This window comes from Empidonax traillii, unplaced genomic scaffold (genome assembly GCF_003031625.1).
Source record: "Empidonax traillii isolate 1590-97213 ecotype Southwest subspecies unplaced genomic scaffold, ASM303162v1 scaffold783:size459103, whole genome shotgun sequence".
NCBI classification, from domain to species: domain Eukaryota; kingdom Metazoa; phylum Chordata; class Aves; order Passeriformes; family Tyrannidae; genus Empidonax; species Empidonax traillii.
Genome location: NW_020955976.1, coordinates 16,656 through 39,256, shown reverse-complemented (window position 1 = coordinate 39,256; position 22,601 = coordinate 16,656). Strand labels below are relative to the sequence as shown.

The 22,601-nt window shown below is 38.4% G+C and overlaps 1 protein-coding gene across 3 annotated transcripts in view; it reads left to right on the top strand.

The window, feature by feature from the left end:
- CARS (cysteinyl-tRNA synthetase) overlaps positions 1–18,724 on the top strand; it is a 34,243-nt gene extending 15,519 nt beyond the window's left edge. For 2 of the 3 annotated variants that reach the window (XM_027901413.1, XM_027901415.1), the window contains 13 exons: positions 1,383–1,495; positions 2,007–2,135; positions 2,351–2,480; positions 2,776–2,879; positions 3,847–3,944; positions 5,413–5,602; positions 6,076–6,144; positions 7,951–8,032; positions 12,797–12,877; positions 13,279–13,346; positions 14,714–14,773; positions 16,032–16,115; positions 17,182–18,724. In XM_027901413.1, coding sequence (XP_027757214.1) covers positions 1,383–1,495; positions 2,007–2,135; positions 2,351–2,480; positions 2,776–2,879; positions 3,847–3,944; positions 5,413–5,602; positions 6,076–6,144; positions 7,951–8,032; positions 12,797–12,877; positions 13,279–13,346; positions 14,714–14,773; positions 16,032–16,115; positions 17,182–17,316 — 1,343 coding nt within the window. In that variant the 3' untranslated portion in view covers positions 17,317–18,724. The remainder of the gene's footprint in view (positions 1–1,382; positions 1,496–2,006; positions 2,136–2,350; positions 2,481–2,775; positions 2,880–3,846; positions 3,945–5,412; positions 5,603–6,075; positions 6,145–7,950; positions 8,033–12,796; positions 12,878–13,278; positions 13,347–14,713; positions 14,774–16,031; positions 16,116–17,181) is intronic. The other variant, XM_027901414.1, reaches the window with a different exon arrangement.
- The last annotated feature ends 3,877 nt before the right edge of the window (positions 18,725–22,601 follow it).

The window sequence follows — 22,601 nt, the reverse complement described above, 5'->3', positions numbered from 1 at the left end:
TGAGAACTGTTTTTATTTTGTAAACTTTGTTGTGTTGAACTAAATCCAAATGAAGTGTTTTTTTGTTTTTGAAAAGAGCTATAGCAGAGGATTAGCTTTAAATGTTCAATAAACCAGACTCATTTGTTATCTGCTCCCAAGGTTGTACAGTTTTAGTAGCAAATCATCCACAAAGTCTATAAAAAGAATATTAAAAGGTTTTAATATAACACTGGTACCAGGTGAAATCAGGACACTCATACTAGGTGAAACCAGCAATATCTGAGAGATGCCACTTAAAATGGGTATGATTTTTTTTCCCCTTATTCAAACCATTATAGCTGAAATCTTCTATGTGAAATGAAAGATGCTATTTAAACCACTGTCTTTGTGGTAACATAATATGTCATTTACACCGTTTAACCAATCACTTTTGTTAAGTTATGTCCTTTTCCAAATAGTGACTGATGCTGAGTGATTAATGTAACTAATGAAGAATATGCAGATACCAAGTCAGCTTAGCTGCTTTGACTCATTTGTGATAATTGTTGCTACATGGACAGATAATGTAATTTTGACTGTTACAAGCAGCAGAAACACTAAAATGTGAAAGCTGCAATTAATATAAATAAAAGCATAATATTTCTGTATTAAAAGTGCATAACGTATCGTATTCCAAACAATGGAGATCGCAGGTATCTCGACCTGTACATCAAAACTAATTGAAAAGTTCAACATTGACAATCATAGCCTTGGATTTTTGTGCTGTAGGTGGTACTGTTGACCACTTTTATCTTGGGGCAGTAGTGCAGAAATGGTAAATTCCTTGTTTTTTAATGAGAGTTTCATTGTTATAATGAGAGTACCACCTAATTTGCTAAGAGCAAATAATGCATAACACGTCTGTGATGGTAACAGAACACTAACTGTAGCTATTTAACAACTACCATCCATTCTGTGCAGCAGCTGAGATTAGGGGTGGAAGAAGTATGCTATGATCATTTTGTGTATGCAGATCAAGACAATAGTAGTCTGAACTTGGATCCATCTAACTTTGGAATGAATTGATTCTGCAATCTTACTTGTCAATGAGTAGAGGGTTTTTTCTCTCTGTATTTATTTTTCTGTAACTGCAATATTGGAATTGTACCTGCTGAGAGAATGTAGATGAATCTCATGAGAAAACCTAGAAAGCAGTGCAGCAGATAGTTGTCAGGTATCCTGTCAACCAAACATTAATCAAAGGCCCAAAGGATTATCAAGGGTTGATTATGAAGATTTTCAAGGGTTCAGTGATTTGGGGTTTTGTTTGGTCTTTAATTCACTTCATCTGAGGTACAGCAAGGCCAAAAATCAATAATGCTGATGTAAATTGTGTATATTTACATTTTCTCTTTTGAAAGGTGACCTGAGCATCTCAGCTGATCGCTTAAGTGAGAAACGTTCTCCAAATGATTTTGCTTTATGGAAATGCTCCAAGCCAGGAGAGCCTTCATGGGACTCTCCATGGGGAAAGGTAAGGACATTGTAATCAGGATTTAGATTTTCCACACTTTTTTAAATAGCACAGTTACACAAGTACTTTGCCTCAAATGATATTAACAATGTATAGATTATGGAGATATTGTATTCAGACATAAGATTCAGTTCCTAATGTTTATTGAATAATTTAGGATGTGTATCAGTCTGATACTTTTTAAACAGAAGTTTGGATGCAGGCTTTTCATGGCTGTTTACTGTCACTTGTCCTTTGTTTATCAAAAAGCTTTATCTGCAGTAAGTTCTATTTCCTTTTTTTCTCTTGTGATCAAATACATTAATGCAAATTTTAAAAGAACAGTAAACAGGATAATCAAAGCATTACTGATGTGTACGCCAGGTTTGATCTTTAAATGCAACAGTTTACTTTTATGAAGCTGACACTGAGAATCTTTTTGTTTTGTTGTAGTAACAGTGTATCCCATTTCTTCAGGTCCATAACTGCTTAGACAATCGCTGGTAGTCGAGTAATGTCTTTTTCTTAACAGGGTCGTCCTGGCTGGCACATTGAATGTTCCGCGATGGCTGGATCCATTCTGGGAGAGTCAATGGATATTCACGGAGGAGGGTTTGATCTCCGATTTCCCCACCATGACAATGAACTGGCACAGTCCGAGGTGAATGAACTGGCCTTCAGTTTCTGCAGTGAAAAAGCGATGTGCTTTGCTTTGGCTGCAACTTACACAAATCCATATTTCAGATTTTAAAACTTGATGTATGTTTTGTAGAAACACAGGTTTTGGTTCTCAGGATTTTATGCTTTAACTTCTCCTATTTCATGATGTGTATATAAAGAGTGTTGAGTCCTTGGGCTTTGTTTTTTTTCCTGCAGGCGTACTTTGAAAATGATCACTGGGTTCGGTATTTTCTGCATACTGGCCACTTAACAATTGCTGGCTGTAAAATGTCCAAATCTTTGAAGAATTTTATTACCATAAAAGATGCACTGAAGAAACATACAGGTAAATATTACTCCGGAATATGAATACTTTTGAAGTACTTTCAGTGGTAACTTTGTGGTAATTTTGTTATTCAGTATAACTTCAGACATCTTCCTCACTAACTTCAGCACAGCTTCTTTGTTTTTCTGTTCCTTGTTGGTATTATCTGTATGGATAGTAGTGTTCTTGCTTTCTTGTTGGCTGTAGTGATAGTAGGAATTTTAAAAATTAAGTTCTTAGCCACTGCAGTACTGGAGGCCATAAAAATGCCTTAGGTTATGACAATTTTCCTTGTTTATTTTGAAACTCCCAATAGCACGACAGTTACGGTTGGCTTTCCTCATGCACTCTTGGAAGGATACACTGGATTATTCAAATAATACCATGGAGTCAGCTATTCAGTATGAGAAGTTTATGAATGTAAGTAAGTTTTCCATTCTTTCTCCAGCTCTCTAAACTTTGTGTTGTCATGTGCGTTTCAAGGAATAGAACTCCAAGGATATATAGGCCTTATTTCCTGGCTGAGTTTGCTTTCCAAATTCATCAGGTGGATGTCACAGTGTTTGTTGAGCTACCACTGAAGGCTCAGGTGACATAAATTCCAGATTGCTACATTTCTCTGCAGCTGGGTGCTCTTTCCCAGCTTTGACATCTCTGAACAGCTTGGCACTTACACACAGCATTAGTTTCTCAGTTCGGCTTGGTTATAGAACTCAGTCCAAAAACACACTCATAACACGTCTACCAGATGAGACTTTACACAAATGTAGCCAAAGAGGGAGTATCATTCCCACCTTGTCTCCCCACACTAAGCCTTGTGGGCATGTGAGGGGTGAGGCACAGGTTCTATCTCTGCTTAGTTTGGAGACGTAATTGTTTCCCGAAAGGATGCTGTACAGCATCTTGAGATTGTTGAGCTTGGTCTGTCCAGCTGAGGCTCTTCTGCTTTTTATGTAAAATGTTTGGTTTGGGCTACAGAATTTTTACCAGGCTGGATGCCCATATGAAACAGATCCTTGCTATAAAGCCATTTTATTCTTCAGCTTCCATTGTTAGCAATTGTTAGCAGCGCACTTTAAAATCTGCCATAAGAACTGTTGCCTAAACTTTAAAAAATGGTGTTATGAGCAGCTTGCTTTTAGAGTATCATAGTGTATCATGCAGTGACAGAGCCAAGAGACAGCACTGAATTACAGCCCAGCTGTGATTTCCAGAGTTATGCAAAATGTGTGGGTTTCCTTGTCTTGACAGACTTTCAGTAGATCCCAGCTGAAATGCTGTTGAACACACTGAATTTAGAAGGCTAAATAAGAAATAATGCCCTTTGGTAGTAAGTATTGGTTATGTCTAATTGAAACTGATTTTTAGCTATATTCTTCTTTTATAGGAGTTCTTTTTAAATGTGAAGGATATTCTTCGAGCTCCCACTGATGTGACAGGCCGGTTTCAAAAATGGGAAAGTCAAGAAGCAGAGCTGAACAAAAAGTGAGTGGAGCATTCCTACTTCTCTCTGGATAGCCATTGTGTAGCTCCATGTTTAATTTTTTTTTCCTTACAAAATCACTTACAATGTATATAGTGATATTTACGTCTGTACCATTTCCACTGAGCGTCCCAACTCTTTACAAGCAATCAATTTAACCTTTTGATAACTTTATGAAGTAAGATTAAATTGTTAATTTCCCTTTTGTTTACATTAAGTACACTGGGATGCCTCGTCACCCTGTTTGTGACAGGAAAGACAACTTTTTTGTTAGATAGCTGTCATTTTTCTTCACTACTTGAAATCCTGTCCTTCTATCTGAGAAGTGACTAATAATTTCCAGTGGTTACAACTGGAAAAATAATATTTTACACATTTGAAAGTGTAGTGAGTAATCTGACACAAACAGAAATTAAATGACCTGACTAAACCCACAGAAAATCAGAGTGCCAGTGTTTTAAAATGTGTTGTTGACACAGTGATATGAACTTTATCAGTCTTTGACTTTTATGACCAAACCGTCATTATTATTTGTAATGCAAACAGCTTCCTATATGACTTCTATTATGCATGAAATTTAAAATAAAACCATCTTTGTTTGCAGTAGTAAAATTGTTCCTAGTTCAGTTCACTGTTGTGGTCACAAATGTTGACCATTGAAAGTCTAAGTGCAGATGTTTCTGTATAGTGGTGTCCTCTGAAAATTTGATCTTCAACTTGAGATTTGTAGAGATAACCCTTTTTTTAAAAAAAAGAGGGAAGATAGTAAGTAATTGAGAAGTCAAAAGGAGGGGATAAAGAAGTGGGAGAAATAGAAGATATGCTTAGTGGGTATTTTTTTTTTGTCTCCTTTATTCTACCACTTCTCATTCTCTTTCCTCTGGAAAAAGTACATTGTTTGAAACACTAAAGGCTTTGTGTCATGAGGTGGTACTTAATATACTGTATCAATTATTATGCCTATTCACAAACTTGACAATGGTTTGCATGAATTTATTCCTTTTATCTACTTGTAATATATTCATAACAATTCACTTTGTTCAGTGAATCATTCAGATTGGTGCTCCCACCTGGAATGATGCTAAACAGAGTACTTGGCTGATACACAGGGATAGAAAAACAATAGTGTAAAAAAAAAAAAAAAGTAATCACAAGAAGATACTAAATAAGCAATTTATACTCCTTTAAAAAAACTTGCATGAAAAGGCCAGTTGTTGAAAAAGTGTTTGATGTAATTTGTTTGGATAGTTGTTGCCAATTAGATTATCCTGCCTTTGTCCATAGCAGCAAAGCAGCAGCGTCATGATAATGCCTTTTGTCTTGCTCATCCATTTTTCCTTCAAATATAAACTATGACCAACAAAAGATTAGCTCACTTTTAGGTCCCCCTTACTCTCTAACAGAGATTCTTCAGAGTAGGTTGCAGGTGTTTCTGACATCAATAGTAAAACCTAATTTTTTTCTTCTTAGTTTTTACGAGAAGAAGGCAGCAATTCATGAATCGCTGTGTGACAATATTGACACTCGCTCTGTCTTAGAAGAAATGCGTTCCTTAGTCAGTCAGAGTAACTCCTATATTGCTGCAAAGAAATCTTCCAGACAAATGCCAAACAGACTTCTTTTAGAAAACATCAGCTCCTATCTCACTCAAATGCTAAAGGTATGTAACAGCAAGTAATAACGTTGCTATTGCACTGTGCATTTCTAACTTTTGTGTTTTCAAGTGTGTAGGGATTGGTACAGTTTTTGTTTTAATCTTACAGGACCCTAGAGAGTTCCCACACACACCCCAACCAAAACAACCCCAAACTACAGTGTGTGCTGCAGCCAGAACAATTTTGAGTCCTCTGTTATATCTTCAGCTCATTTCTGTTGAATAGTGGAGAGCCCCCCAATACATGCCAGGAAATTAGATAATAGAAAAAAATATGAAGTCAGAATGTCAAATCTGACAGCTTTAATGCTAAATCTGAAAGCCAGTGCTTAGTATGCTGTATCAATTAAAAATCAAATCATCTTTTTAGATTTGTGAATTGTGGGTTAAATGAGAACTATTCACAAGCTTAGCACATGTGATTTTGCTTAGTTTTCACATGCCTCTGACTTGGTGATTTTTTTTCTTTTCTTGACCAGATTTTTGGTGCCATAGAAAGTGATGATGCACTTGGCTTTCCTGTTGGAGGGAACAGTCAAAACTTAAATGTAAGTGAAGGGCAAAGTACACTATACAAAATTACCTGTGTCCTTTGAAAGCTTAGGTTAAAGTGATGACATTACTGATGTGTACCTGAATTACATTATTTCTGTTTTCAGCTTTTGAATCTGATGTAATTAATTGGCTTAGGAAGCAGGATTTTTCTTTTAAGTGTTTGGGGTTTTTTTATAGGTTTGTTTCATTTAATGACAGACAAATTGTATAGCAACCAGAAAAATAATTATCTTGTCTTCTGAGTGATGAGTCTGTTTCAGAAACCACATATGAATTACAGACAGCACATGCTACAGTCCAAAGACTCATTACAAGTATTTGTATGCTAAGTAGTTTCAAAAATATAATTATACTGATTAAACTTCCTTGTGGTACACCAAAACCAGCCCGGAGGCAGCTGGAGCTTTATCCACATTTCAATCTCTTTTTCTGATCTCATTTGTAGCCACAGTTTTTATGTGGCTTTTGAAGGCTGTTTTGCTTTTGTCACCCAGCAGTTCTGCTGTGATGCAGAACTTTTCTGCAAATACTTGAGGGATACCTGATGAAAGCACTGATGGGCTCTCTAATAACAGTAACATTTTGTGATACAGGCAGGAGAAATAACTCCACATGAAAGCTATCAACTTTGCTTGCTTTGTTCATGCAAAAAATCTGTCATGGACACATCAGTGCTGTTTTCAAGTTTTTCTGCATTTAAAGGTGTGGCCACGTGTTGCTTTTCCTCCTTAGAAGGAACAAATGAAACATTACTGGTGCAACAAAAAAGCTACCCTTTTTATTCATCAAAGGGAGAGGAAAGCTTGCTTGTGGTCAAAGAATGTGAATGAACACTCATCTGATAATTGCCCATGCAAATACAGTAGTGTAACGTGGAAATTTCCAGTAATGATGTAATAAAGAAGATGCTCAGTATTCCCTACCAAGCCCATCAGTAGGGAATTTTAATTTGGCTCAGACATGTGGATATTCTAAGGGAGACAAAAGTGTGCATTTTTTTCTCTCTCTCTCACCTCCCCTCCAAAGTAATGAAATTTTTAATTTAAGCAGTCCCCTGGGTGCCTGGTTTCTCCTCTGGGGATTCCAGAGAAATGTTGGCAGACAGAGGTGATCTGGGGTTGTTTTCTGTAACTGCTCACTGCTGTCCACTAATAGCTTGTGTTGCTATTCATCACCATTGAGAGCAGGACTCACAGGACTTTTTCTCTTAGATTTCATGACCAGCATTTACTTACACCTGAAATAATTCAACAGTAATCTTTCCCCGCTGTTTGTGGGAGAGGGAGTTGTGAGGACTACAAACAACTGCACTGTGTTGGAAAGACATACAATTAGAATAAGCTAACCTCTGAGGAACATATCTGTGTCCTGACAAAAATAAGTGCTAATATGAGCTTCACCTGGTATTATGTCTGATAAACAGCTGGCCCTTTGTAAGAAAAGACAGAACATGAAGGGGCAAATTCATCTGAACGCTATTTTTATCCCTGTACTGCATTATAGTTGGCTGGACTGTAATGTAGCCCTGTGGAAGTTGTGGATCTAGCTGAAAGGAGATGAAAAAGGAATGGGGAGAGGCTGAACATCACAAGATGATTTTATCTGCACAAAAGGAAAATTGACAGCTAATGCAAATTATCGTCTATCCTTTGACATTAATAGAACAAAGACAATATTTATTGATACAGATCTGCCCTAAGGGTCAAGATCCATCCAACAACACATAAATATGAAGTGGGTAAGGACATGTTTTATGTCTAAATGATGATTAGCTAACTGTGGAAATAATGACCCTGCAGATTGAATCTACAGTGATGCCATACCTGCAAGTTCTTTCTGAGTTCAGAGAAGGAGTGCGACAAATTGCCAGAGAGAAGAAAGGTGACTTCACTTTTTCCTGTATTCTTGTGTATGAGACTTGGAGGTTGTAGGAATCAAAGTGGTGGAGGAGGGTGGGGATGGGGGTGTGGGGCAGCTCATAGAGTCTCTCTTTGCTTAGAGAATAAAAGTAAGGCATCTTTGAATCCGAGCTTGTTTGAATATTTGCATCTCTGCTATCCATCTCTTTAATTTGAAAATCTTACAGGCTAGCTTTCTTTTAATTTCCTAAAGAATCTAAAAGGTCTGGAATGACAAGGTCTAGTGTTGTTTTTCTAGACTAGGGCACTCCCTGCTTTCTAGGTATGGCAGTACCCCTGATCTCTTCCTCGGGGAGCTTGCGTTCTATTAGAAGTGTAGATTGCTACACAGTGATACTGTCTGTCTTTAAATAGCCCAAGATGTTCATCATTATTTGTTAGCATAGTTGGAATTGTAGCTTCCCTGATGGTAATTGAGTGCTCTTTCTGGAGAATTCATATGGGAGTTTGCTAGAAGTTGTTTTGGGTGCTTTTTTTAATCCTTCTGAAAAGCTTTGATCATGCTGTGTGTGTTGGCAGCAGAACTATACAATGTTAAAAAGGTTGTTCCATTAAGCCCTCTTTGATTTTACTGGTTGATTATTTCCTAATGGAGCTCTTATTATTTTCTGCTGTTCCTTGTGGAATTTTACATGTCTTCAATATGTATTTGATTCTTATTTTCTTAAAAGTTCTACACTCAGATTTGTCCTTGAGGCAAAACAGGGCGATTCTCATTTTGCTGTTGTTTGGAGTCCTTCTAAGGGCTAATAACTTTACCTTAAAAGCACAAAACTATATTTGTTAATGAGACTACTCAGCTATTACTGTCAAACTCCTATAAGCCTAACTGATGCTGAGAAATAGGCTTGTTAGTTCCAACACTAAATGTTTCCTATGATTTGAATTAATTCAAGATGTTTGTGTGTATATTCTCAGCCAAACGTGAGCTTTAGTCTTGCAGTATTTAACACAAATACTCGTTTTATACAAGGCTTTTTTTGTCCCTTTCTTTCTGAGGCTTGAGCTAAACAGATCCTTGCTTTTAACAATTGTAAGGTTTAAATATCATGGGGCTTCTTGCAGATCATTTTTAGAACATACTTGACTAGCCGACTAGACAACTAGACTGCTTGCAGGGACTTGAGTTTCATGCTTGGAAGGTATTGTTTTTTTTACCTGAAAATGGGCAGTGAGAATACAGCTGGATCTAGTTTCTGTTTGGTTGGGGTACAGAGCAATCTGCAATTTGACCAGAGAGGCACCTTTCTGTTAAACTGTTTAGATATATGGAAGCTGAGTGGTGGTTGGCAGGACCTGCACTGACATACTACAGACTTGTTTCCCTGTATCCATTAAATTCCTGCTTGCAGGAAGCGTTAAATTACTGTAGAAGTTGTTTTGATTAGTGGCTGGGGATATTGCCTCTATGTGGCTGTGAGCGAAGGGAGTTTCCCCATCACAACAGCATGGTGTTAAATATTAATTAAAATAATCTATATTGCTTAAAGTATTCTTAGAGGTTAAATAAAAAGTACATGGCTCCTATAAAACCTCCAGAGTAATACAAACGTACCCCTCCATATACATATACTTTGAAAATGTATCTATATGTACAAAACATTTCAGAGAATAGCCATTTGTAAAACTGTGGGGTTTAGTAAGAATCAATGTATATACTCCACAGAAATGTTACAATTATCCAAAATGGCTAACATTCAAAAATACTAGTAAATTAAATTCTCTATTTTTTAAGTTTATTAGTATTCAAACTGGAAACCTTCACTGATCATTTGCAGTTGAGTCTTAATTCATGAACCGGTCTAGGAATGGTGGTAAACAGAAAAAGCAAAACATTGTGCTGGCTCCACAGGGGAAAAAAATGCAGAAAACCTCCACAAAATGCATCAGTGATTGGTTTGTCTGAGCATCTGTCTTGCCCCTCCTGACATTTTACTTGAGTACTTGACCAGCTAAAGACCCTGTATAGTTGTCTCTGCAAGGATGCACACTGGAGCAGATGTGTGGTCTACTGCAGCTCCCAATGCTTGGCAAGAATTCTTATTATCAACAAATTGTTATTCAGATGCTCAAAAAAGAGCAAGTCTCTTCAGTTGTTGGTTCTTAACCTCATGACATCTGCTTAAATTGGTAAAGGGGTCCGTGTCTGAACTCTGCCTTGGGTCTTCATTTCCTACCATGGGCTCTGTTGCCCTGTGGTATCTTGCTCTAAGCTGCTTCTAGGACACACTGGGAAACCTTCTGCCTTTGCTCATTGTAACATTGCCTGCTCTTGGCTTTTGCTACCAGTCTTAACATCCAGCATTCTCACGGTGCTCTTCAAGCTCATCTTCTTCTTCTTCCCCATTGCAGTGTTCCCATTCACAGCAGCTCAACATCCCATATTCTTTGGCTTGAAATTCACAGAAAATGTGAAGAGAGTTCAGGGGAAGAGTCACAGGCCGCAGGTGTCTCTAGCTGCTGGGTTGTTCATGGGCTCTGCTGATAAGGCACTGTCCTGCTGGTTTCCTGGTCACTGTCCTCAGTGAATGCTTCCTGATGTCTTGAGGCAGCCCATAAACAACCCCCTCCTCTATCCCTAAACATCTGTGCTCTGATGATACCGCTTGCAAAGAACAGGCACATTTCAGCCTTGAAGAAGCACAGTGCTGGCTCCTTTGGATGACAAGACTGATCAGAGGACGTGTCCTCTCCTAAATAATACTTGTTTTGTTACACATTTCTCCTTGATGGATTTCTTCTTCTTGAACTTTCAATTATTCATGATTTTAGATAAGTAAACATTTATGACTGTGCAGATGCTGTTGTATTGAATAAGCAGTAGGTATATCTGATACTGTCTTGATATATGTGTAATTCCTTTGCTTAGGTTAGAGACATCTTTTACTGTTAACAGCCAGTGAAGCAGTCTTGTTTATCTTAATGGATTATTTAGAGTTGCATCAAACATCAGTGTGGTTCACTGTGTGTAACTGCTCTGAATCAAGAAAAATAGCAACGTAGTTTACAACGGACAAAAGAGGTTCTACAAGCGGCAATGGTTTCCTATACAAAGAGAGAGAACACAGAATACTACCATGCAATGAAATGGGGTGTCTGTTGTTCTTTATGGTATAGTTGGTGCTCTGTTCACTTCTCAGCTCTCTGAGGCTCTGAGAATTATGGAAGAGATGAAGGTTCAGCGATGGTACTTGTACTTACCAGTATGAGCAGTGTTTAGCACACTGCCTGGATGGGAGTTTCTACTGCCAGAAATAATACCTTTGAGAGCCTGATTACTACTTAGATTTAACCAGGTGAGAGTTGCTGAAAGGAAGAACAATTGTTTTTATAAGCATATGGTATCATCTAATCCAAGTATCTATCTTGTCACACTTACAAGACTGTGTGTAAGAAATACCACAGAACTGAGTTCACAACAGCAACATATAAGGTATCCTCGATGCATTTAATTCCTCTTAACTGTTCTGTTATTGCGCAGCTGATACAATTTCTCATCTGAGAAAATATCTTGTGTGAAGTTTTATTTTCCTCTTAAGACTTCAAGGCATCTATATCAGCTAAGTCTTGAGTTCTTAACCATTTGCTGTCATGAGTTTGCAGGGGAAAAAAAAGTAGTCCTGATGATCACCATCCAGGAAGCCAAGTCAAAATTCTCTATTCTGCTGCAACTACCTTGCTTGAAATAAAATAGAGGATGCGCTGGGGAGGCCACACCTGGAATATTGGGTTCAGTTCTGGGCCCGTCAGTTCAGGAAAGACATTGAGGGGCTGGAGCGGGTCCAGAGAAGAGCAACGAGGCTGGTGAAGGGACTGGAACACAAGTCCTGTGAGGAAAGGCTGAGGGAGCTGGGGTTGTTTAGTCTGGAGGAGACTCAGGGGTGACCTCATCACTCTCTACAACTACCTGAGAGGTTGTAGCCAGGTGGGGGTCGGTCTCTTCTCCCAGGCAACCAGCAGCAGGACAAGAGGGCACGGGCTTAAGCTCTGCCAGGGGAAGTTTAGGTTAGATATTAGAAAGAAGTTCTTTAGAGAGAGAGTGATCAGGCATTGGAATGGCCTGCCCAGAGAGGTGGTGGATTCACCGTCCCTGGAGGTTTTTAAGACGAGGCTGGATGTGGCACTGAGTGCCATGATCTGGTAATCACAGTGGGGTTGGATCAAGGGTTGGACTTGATGATCTTGGAGGTCTCTTCCAACTCAGTTGACTCTATGATTCTGTGTTTGGATTACAGTTGCTCTGACATATGTATGTATAGCTATCAAACCAAAAAAAATCATAGTCCTTTAAAGGTTAGATGAAGCACAAGATATGTTAATTTTGGATTTTTCTAAAGTTAGGTTCTTAACCTTCTTATTGGAAATCCTACAGCACCCATTAGGATCTTCCTGAGTCATAGACCCTTCCAGTATACAATGGCAGAACTGTCGCATCATTTCTGAATTGCCATGGGTTTTCTTTCTGTTCCCCTTCAGGAACAATGAGGGTATCTTGGAAGAAACTTAATGATTTTCAAATCTCTGCAGAGAAACATGCTGCTTCTCTGTGTAGCTGAAATAATGTAGGACTTACTTAAAAGCTTTAACCCTTCAAAACAAAAGATATTTCTCTGGCCTATGTGAGAGAGTGGCAATTTTTTAATTACATTTAAATAACTGTGTAGCAGGACAGAAGAACACTTGCACCAAATCTTACTTCACTAAAAATACTTTTCATACTCTTTAGTAACTGAAGTGCTGCAGTTGAGTGATGCTCTTCGGGATGACATCCTTCCTGAACTTGGAGTTCGATTTGAAGATCATGAAGGTACCAAATCATGTCTTGCAACTTTGTAGGTAGCTGTTTTTATAATCCTACTGTTTTCCTAAGAAGTGCGAAAACAAACTATCAAGGATAATCTGAAATAATGAAACAAACTCAGGGACTGCAAAACTATAGCATATCATAAATGTGTTCCATATGTAATGGTACATTATCATATGTATGAATGTATATTATAGAACTATATTGGAATATATAGAGAGAGAATAAAAAAACATACAGTGCAATCTTTATCTTTTTGTATAGCACCTAAATTCTTAGTCACTTTTGAGTAGTACGCAGTTGTATTTGCATTCAGCATGCAAAAACAAAACAGTTATCACAGGGTAAACACATTTATCTTTCATTAATCAAGAAACTAATTAATCTGTTTTTTTCTTCTTTAGGACTTCCAACTGTGGTTAAATTAGTGGATAAGGACACGTTATTGAAAGAAAGAGAAGAAAAGAAAAAGGTTAGTATTTTAAGCATTCTGCATTTTTTAAATTTAAAGTAATATGTAAGCTATGGATATTTTTATATTTCTTTGATAATTCATAAGAAAAATTGTAACAAACTAGCAACAAGGAAAATAACTTAAGAGAATTGATAGAAAAGTTTGAGTGTGTTAAAGGAAAATAATTTTTTGAAACAGTAGTCTGTTGAAAACTTTGTATGGGACCCATGAATACCTCTAAGATTTATTTGGTTTTTTTTAAGATTTTTGTAGAGTTAAGGGATGTTGAGTATTGCATACATGCTGTCTTACCTCTCTGGAAAAACAATTTCAGTGAGAAGCTGATTTGGACTTCTTTTATTTGCATAAGTGATGTTGACATTTTTCATAGAACTAGTCTGTATTTATCTGATACGTGAGGAAATAATGAACTGGCCAAATCTTAATTTATGTAGTATAGATGAGTGAGATATTCAGGATGTGAGAGCAAGAATTCACACCTTGTAATATAAAGATTGTGAATTCTAATTCACGTGCACAGGATCTGTACAGAAACCTTCCCTTGGCACTTCCTGGCTTTAATATTTGACTTTGTAACACTTAAAAGTAGCACTTCCTGTGTCTGTCTTCAGTTTTACCGAATAATAAAATTCTCTCATGACTAGAAATGTTTGGAAGACTTTCCAGGATTTCTCCTTCCGCGTTGATGTTTTTTTAAAAAAGAGAGAAGTAAAAAGTAGCTTTGGCCAGTTCCAGATGTTTTCATCAAAACAACCTTTAAAGGCAGTTTGTATATAGCTGCTGAGTGGGACCTGCACCTAGAGTATCTTTTCCCTGGAAACAGTATTATGTTCAGTACTGGCAGAACCCTTGGAGAACTGATAGGTCTCTCCCAAACAAGTGCAAGATGAGATTTTTAGCAAGTTGGCTAAATTTGGATAGTTGTTTCCCTAGGAACATCAAGGGATACAACTACTGCTTTGAGAAAATGTACTGTCTTCACAGTTTGAGGCAAGAGCTTAAAATATCAGTGAAGTACAGTCTTTTTTTAAAATCATTTGCCAAACATTTTCCCCCATAAAATGACAGGACCATTTCTCTTGCAGGCTCTGTAGGTATTCTTTTATATGTATCCCCTTTGCATGCAAAATGCATTCTGAACAGTTAAAACTGGTTTAATGGTGAATAAAGGCAAATGGAATCAAAGTCATACAGTGAGAAGTATCAGACAGTCCTAATTATAAGGCATGGTGGTTTTGCTGCAGGTCGTGCTGCCAGTTCTGTCTGTAATTAGATATCCAGGGGAGCTAGCTGGCTCAGGGTTGCAGAAAACAACCAGATGAAACAGTGTGGTCCCTTTTACTCATTAACCCTGCCTCTTACAGATAGAAGAAGAGAAAAAAAGGAAGAAAGAAGAAGCAGCCAGGAAAAAACAACAGCAGGAAGTAAGTGCTCAGATCCTTTTAACCTTATTTTGAAGAAAAGTGTAGGCAGCAACAGTCACGTGCAGGAAAGAACACATCAGAACACAGGCTCTCTGCCTGGCCTTTACCGGGCCTCCATTTGTTTCTTTGTCTGAACAATTTCCTGCTCAGAATGACTTTGGCTTGCAGTTCAGATTTGAATTTCCAGCTCCTATTATAGTGAAACCATCTTTGAGAACACGACTAAAGGCTTCCAAATCTCCTTAGAAGAACCTGTAGCACTTAATTTCAGTCTATAGACAGTATTACCTCTATAATTGTCAAACTAGTCTTACATGCCTGACACTGCTAGAGAAGATTTTGCTTTTGTCATTTATTATTTTATTTGGCTTTCAGTATCATAGGTATGTGCAAAAGGGTTTCTTATTCTCTCTTTTTTTCTTTTTCTCTTTAAGAAATACCCTGTTCCTTGTGACTGAACAGTGAAATGTTTTCTCTCTACAGTTGACATTGAGGTAGCTTAAAGGTTTTAGACTTTGGATGAGGAGTAGACAGACAGAGGAGATGAACTTTATGAAGAAAATATTGTTTTCCATGCTGATGACTAACAGTACAGGAAATACTTTCCTGTGTTAAAGAGGAAGAAAACTTTTCAAGAGCACCACATACAGAGAGAAAAACAGATAAATAGCATTTATCATTCTCAAATTCCAAGTACCTTTTTTCATTCTTTCAAAAAGATGATTTTCTTGCATTGAGTATAAATTACTTGGACAGGATTCTGAGGTAGCCTTGTTTACAGATAAGTGAAATTTCAGTTTATTTTCGGTGCAGTTACTGCATCTGATCCTGCTTTGACCTGTAAAGAAACCTTTGCTTGTCAGCAGGAAACTGTTAATAAAGGTGGTTCCCTTTGCAGTGAGTTAATTGCTGAATATTCTTTACTCATAGCAACTATTTGCTTTGTGTTGACTAAGGAACCAGATTAGCAAGAATCAGACAGATGTAATTTTTGGAATACATAAGCAAGTCATTTCGAGTTTCTCCAATACATCTATTTTATTAAGTGGTTCTCTATGGATTTAAAATACATTTTTTGCCCTGGACAAGCACAGATAAGAAATACTGCATTGTTCCTCACTAAAAGTTTCTTTTGACATGATAAACAATTGTGAATTAAATGGTCTTTGATTTGCAAATTATAATCTACTTTTCCTTTTGGATATGTGACATGTTTTCAGTAATTACTTGTGATGTTAATGCACGTTTTGTATTACAGGCAGCGAAACTGGAAAAAATGAAGATTCCACCACATGAAATGTTTAAATCAGAACTTGACAAATATTCCATGTTTGATGAAAATGTAAGAGGGGTTTTCCTTCTCCAGTTGTACATACTGAATTGTATATGTTTATAGTGATCTTGTTCCATAACCTCCAAGGTAGTGCCATTAACGTAGTGAAAGGAGGGAAGGAGAGAAGGAAAAGGCGATATATTAATATTAATTTTATTGTGCACTGGGGAATGAGGTCTCTTATCTGTTAGCCATCATTTCAAGAGTATTTTCATTGTATGTTTCCTTTGGCTCCTCCCATTGCAAAGCAAAATATATATTGTGGGTAAGAACACGTACAATGTTTGTTCACAGATTTATTACCCTGGTGCAAGGCAAGGTATCCACTTCTAAGTACAAACTCCCCAACTCTGGCAGAACTGATGATTTTTGGAGTGGTCCTGTGCTTCCTGTTTGATTCTGCCCACTGTTTTGGTCTCTCTCTGCAAAGGCTCTCTGAAGGGGCTATATGGATAACTTTGCTCTTGATTGCTCTCCTTGGGGATAAAAGGTGTTACTTGGAAAACATAAAGCATTGTTTCTTCAGTACTTGATTTGGGACGTTGATCCTGCTTCTGTCTGTCCCCTTCACCTGCACAAATTCAGGCTCTGGGGGCAAGTCAGAATGGAGAGTGTAAATACTAGAAAATACCCCTACAAGCCAAGGAGAATGTCCATAAAAGCTCTGATAATACTTTCTCCATCAAGAACATAAATCTCTTACTGCTTTTGCTCTAAGCCTTGAATTCCATATGCTAGTATGATTAGAAGATTATTTTAACCATCTGTTCAGGAATTAGTCATTATTCTCTTAAAACCATCTAGAAGTTAGTGGTCTAAGCTTCCCTTGTGTAGTACAGGACAGAAAATAAATACACCCTTATGCCCCTTCATTAACTAGGAAGGGAACATGCAGAAATAGTCAAAGTTAGTTGTCAGACTTCTGGGTGACTAAAATTAGCCAAGATACATGCCATCCTGACAGCCTGTCATTATGACATTATCTCCCTATCTTCTTAAAACATGATTCCATAAGGAGCAGAAGAAGTCCAAGAATTTGTCTTAAATATTCTTCTCTTTTTTAAAAATCTTCCAGGGATTTCCAACCCATGACACAGAAGGCAAAGAACTTAGCAAAGGACAAATCAAGAAGTTAAAGAAACTTTATGAAACTCAAGAAAAGCTACACAAGGAGTATCTACAAATGGTTCAGAATGGAAGTGCAAATTGAAAACAACGGGACTTTTTTTTAGAAGGCGAGTGCTGGGTTCCCATTGAAGAAGTGAGCATACACTGCTGCTCAAATTTCTGTTTACACTTTCTATTACGTGCAAAGTAAAATTCCTGTTTACGTGGATTAATAATGTCATCTGGAAAGGCAATAAAAATCCATCATTAAAAAAAGCCAACCTGTAAGAAGTTTCTTCACAACAGTAGCAGGCTGAATGGTTGCCAGGTCTATTTGGGAAGGTGCTGCTCAGTCAGCAAATCCACATAAGGATTCTTGTTCATTATGGCTGTCTGGGCTTTGGTTAATTTGTCCTGCATACTGATCTCTATCTAAGACCCACTGTAGTTTGAATTATGGAATATGTCACAGTCAGCAAAATTTACTGCTAAATGGGAGCTGAGCAATTTGTCCTGCAGCAAGAACAGTATTTTCCAGATGACTTTAGTATCTTTACATAAGCAGGAAAGGTGGGTAGTTCCACTATGATACTTATTTTAGCTGCTGTTATTAAAAACTCTCATAAGTATACCCAGAACATTTTGCATAGTGGAAGCTAACAGTCCCTTTGTTGAAAAAGGGATCATCATCTGTGCTCAACCTGCAGTTGCAGTCAAGTGGGTAAGTACAAGGCAAATGCACCTGCATTGAACAAACAGGTGGGAAAGACATGAAGGGCTGTTGGCAGAGAGCGATGTGTTCTTGGAGCTATCCCTCCAAGGAAACAGAAGCGCTGCCAAAGTACCTGATTACCCAGAGGACTCAGTACCTAATTACCAGTTCAAAACTGTGGGGAATTACCAGAGGGTTTCCAACTGAGATACAGTTTGTGGATTGGTTTGCCATTGGGTAATACAGCTCTACATTGCTCCTGTATTCAGGACTGATGTTTTTAATGTGACAATTTAACCCTGAGTTAATAACCTTTCTGATGTAGTATGGTCACGCTATATCTGCAAGGAGAGTTCTCTGTTGCCCAATAATACATTTCACTGGCAGTAGCTACTAAATGAACCAAAGTTCGTGAAATCCTAAAAAATATCTTGCCTACTTCGCAACTGCATGTAACAGCCAAGTGTCCGATTTGCAGAACTGTATTCATTGAGAATTCTCAAGGTGACTTGCAGAAAGTCATACTGTGACACCTCTGTTCTCTCAGCCCTAAGGTTCATGCTACAATCATTAGGCTATGTTCCTTTTCTTAATTAAGAGTTAAAACATCTTTGCTTTTCCTTTATATTTTTTTATTTATATTCCCTCTTCTGAGGAATGAACATATTTGGAGTAACAGAAAGGTCTAATAGGGTTTTTTTTCTAATTTGTCTGTACTTGCCTTTGAAAACAAACATAGTGTTAAGGTCAGTAAAGCACATGCATCTTGTGTACAGAAAATAAAGTCTGTTGCAAAGTACAAGTTGTATGTGAACTTTGTATAGTGGGGAGAATACAGAGTTTATTCCACAACTGTCTTTTTCAAATGTGGTTTACAGAGCCTTTCCTTTGTCTTACTAATTGAATTCATTTTGCATTCAGTATTTGATTATTCTGATAATTTCTAATCAACTGTATAATGCATGTTTGAACTGCACAATGGTACTTCAAACAGCCAGCCATAGCCATGAGGGCAACTTCTCTATCCTTTATTCTGGGAACAGAAGAGGATCAGTTGCATTTTTACACCATTCTAGATCCCGACTCCCTTCAACAGCAGCTGCTCATTCTTTTCTTCCCTGCCTGCTCCCCCATGATGCATTTGCACTCAGGATATCCACGAAGGGATGGGACATGCCTATGCTGCTTCTGGAGTTGCTACTTGATGTCAGTAATTTGCTTACAGAAATTCTGTCTTGGTGATCTGAGTTAGCATTTACTTGAAGAGAGTTAGTATATAACTGTGGAGAAGATGCTGTTAATCCGTGGCTGTCCTGGACTGTAGTTTATGACACCTCTATGATAACATCCTGGCTTTGGCCCCACACCCTGGTTTTTCTCTTCCTGTTAAGTTTTGGTAGACCTTAAGCCAATTCCATGATTAATCTACTGTATCAATGTAAAAGATTTTTTTTTTTTTTTAATGCCCCTTTTCCTTCCCAAATGCTTCATTTTGTTTCTGGGACAACTCTACTTGCATTGGATCTTGGAAGCATTTCAGACTCAAATTTTCCAAAGGTTATTTTCCGGTCTCTCTGTATGCTTCCCACATGCACACACAGCTTCCTCTCTCCCCCAGTCATTTTTTAAAATTCAGTATGCGTAAAGTCCTGGTGAAGGAAAACTCGGTAGCAAATAAAGGATGCTGCAGCCAGATTTGGATGCACACGGCTCGAGATGACTTTTTCAGTTTGGGTGTGCCAGTTGATCTGTGGGATTACTGAATTGCACAGACAATGCCTATTCCCTGGCAATCCTTCAAGGTGGCACTAATGTGAATTCCTCTGCACTTGCTTAGTGAGAGCGACCTGGCAAGCAAAAAACGGGAATGCAACAGCAATGGTCTGCAGTGTCTTAGTCATCTGTCTCACTCAGCAAGGAAAAGAGAGATGATAGACTTCACAGTGGTTTAATTTTTTCTGTTTGGTTGGTTTTTTTGTTGGTTTGTTTTGGTTTTTTTTTTAAATTGACAAGTATGCATACACATGCTCAGGGAAGCCAGTCTGAAATGTGCTTTTCTAAACATTATGAAAACGAAAATCCCCACAGCAAAACCTTGGGATTTTAAAATATTTTAATTTTCTGGAACAGAGGCCTCACATTGCTCGTACAACATGAAGCTTTTCATTTCCCACCTATCAAAGAATTTATTCAGAGATGGCAAGGGAAGATAAAAGAGTGGTGTTTCTGTTTTTAATTGCACCCTTGGCTGAAGGCCAAACTTGGCAGTGGCAAATTTTGTTTCTGTCTTTTGCTCAGAGAGTGCCTTTCAGCCCTTCTAATGTGAATATTCACATTAACGTCAAATGTGTACTGATCCACTAAAGAGAACAAATTCCTCCCATCACTCAGCTTGTTCAGATACTGGTAGAAAAATCTGAATTGTTCATTCTGAACTTGTTGCCACCGATCTTTTCAAAGACTTTCAACTAATGAGTGCCCGGTTACATTCATGATACTCTTTTGACCTCTTTATCCTAACATTTTTGTTTGCTCTCTGCTGCTGCACAAAGCCACTGATGCAATTTTAAGTCTGCAAATAAACAGTTTGTTGCCACATACAGTCCATAGCTTAAAACGTACAAAAGGAAGTTGAAGGTAAGTTTAAACATTTTCAGGTGGTAGTAGTTGTTGGACCAACTTCAGCTCCCTCTTTAATTACCCAACTTCTACCACACAAATATGGGAAGGAATTTTACTCCTCTCTGTGATTTCACAGGGCAATTTCTACACGTATCACATGCATAGTATTTCATATGTCTCTTGAGACAGATTAATTAAGAAGCACATTAGCTATTTGGTACCAAGACTCTGCTTAGCAATGATCAAAGTTCTTCCTCCTCCTGCAGAAAAAGTCACTGACAGACTAAGCCTTATCTCTCAAATTAGGCTGTGAATGTCTGGCATCTCACTCAGTGAGAGCAGTTTCCATTAATACCCACCCAAGGGCAGAAGACACAGACATTTTAATGCCAGATACAGATCTCAGCCTAAGCTTTCTCTCCAGTGTCAAGTGCATCTGTTTGGCAGCTCCAGCACAATCCTTTCCCTTGGTTTTGGTTCTCCAAGCTCTTGTATGGGAGGCTGGGTGTTTAAATTGAGCCAGGGTGATTCAGCAAATATCCTTTTGCAGCTCTCTGCAGGGCAGCAGCACTTGACAGCAAGATGACTCCACAGATCGTGCTTTATCAACAGTCCTAAAGTCTACCAGCCCACTGTGTGCTACGAGAGGTTAGACAGCAGTCAGCAAAAACCCCTCATTGATCGTGGGAGGTTGAGGCCCTTGGAGGGGGGCACTAAAAATCCAGGGGTGTAAGGTAGTCGAAATGTGTGCTTACTTTGATATACAGGTGCAGAAAGGTGCAGCTCGGTCACCTAGTCAGGCAAAATCTCTCTTACATCTTTGTAGGATACAAAGTTTGGAGTTTGTACTCAACATCTGAGTGAAAGGGGGAAATGGCTTTTAACAAATTGGAGGTAGCAGAAAAAATCTAATAAGAGAACTTGATAGCTATTAACCATCGGCAAGCATAAAACTGCGGAGTAGGAATGTCTACAGATAAATTGTCCTTTCAGAGTTCTTCCTTTGGAGCACTGAGAATCAACAGTAGCCACTTCCATGAATAAAGTTGTCCCAAAATGAAGAATTAATGGATAAATGAGAAGGCTATTAACCTGCTGATGTTAGAAAAAGGGCTGGTTTGGAGAAACAGGGAAAGGGAGCTGGAAGCAAAGGAAAGAAGGGGGAAAAGAACCTTCCAATGAACATGTTCTCTGGCCTGCCAAATCTGCTGGTTTGTGCAACTGGCTACTACATTCCTGCAGTTCTTTAGCTGTTTGAATGCAATTCAAAATTACCTCATTTTTAATTACAGTATTTGGCATCTATTTAATCAAAGATTCCTTAGTTATTCCTGCAACTTAAATTCCTACCATAACCGAATTAATCCAATGTTAATATATTGGCTAGTTGCTAATTAATAAAACACTGGTCTCATTGCTTCCAATTTTTAATTTTGTCTGTGAAAGGACTGTGATGATAAACACTAGTCATTAATTACTGAAATCCAAGCAGCAGACCTGGAGAAAGCATTTTTTTAGAACAAGGGAATCCCCTGACAGGAGAAAGGGTTAGAGGTTTTTCCTGTTGAGTGAAAGATGACTGAAACTCTTCTGTGGCTCCCGGTGCTTGAAGTTAACACTGTTCCCAACACCAGCGCTGCACAGCATCTGCTGCCTGCAGACGCCCGTGCACACGGAGCCTGGGCTGGCCAGCAGGGTTTTTTATTGGCTTTCTTTAGCGGGAATTGTGTCGGAGCAGAAGGTGGGCACTGCTGGGTCCTTCTTTGCTGCTGGAGGAGCCACAAATGGAGGAGCCGTAAAGCAGCAGCACATTTCAGAAGCCGGGCACCGGGCACCTCGCGAACTGCACTTCCCAGCACGGATAATCCGAATGACAAACTGGAATCACCGGGACACGGTGGGATAGCTCACGTGACGGGGAATATTTTCAGGGATGGGTATGTACTCTTTAGGACAGGTCAGAGAGGCGAGGTGCTGGAGTTGCTCTTTACGTGAGACGGCAACGAGAGTGTATCGAGCTCTGCCCAGGGGTAGAGGCACGAGTTGAGCGTTTA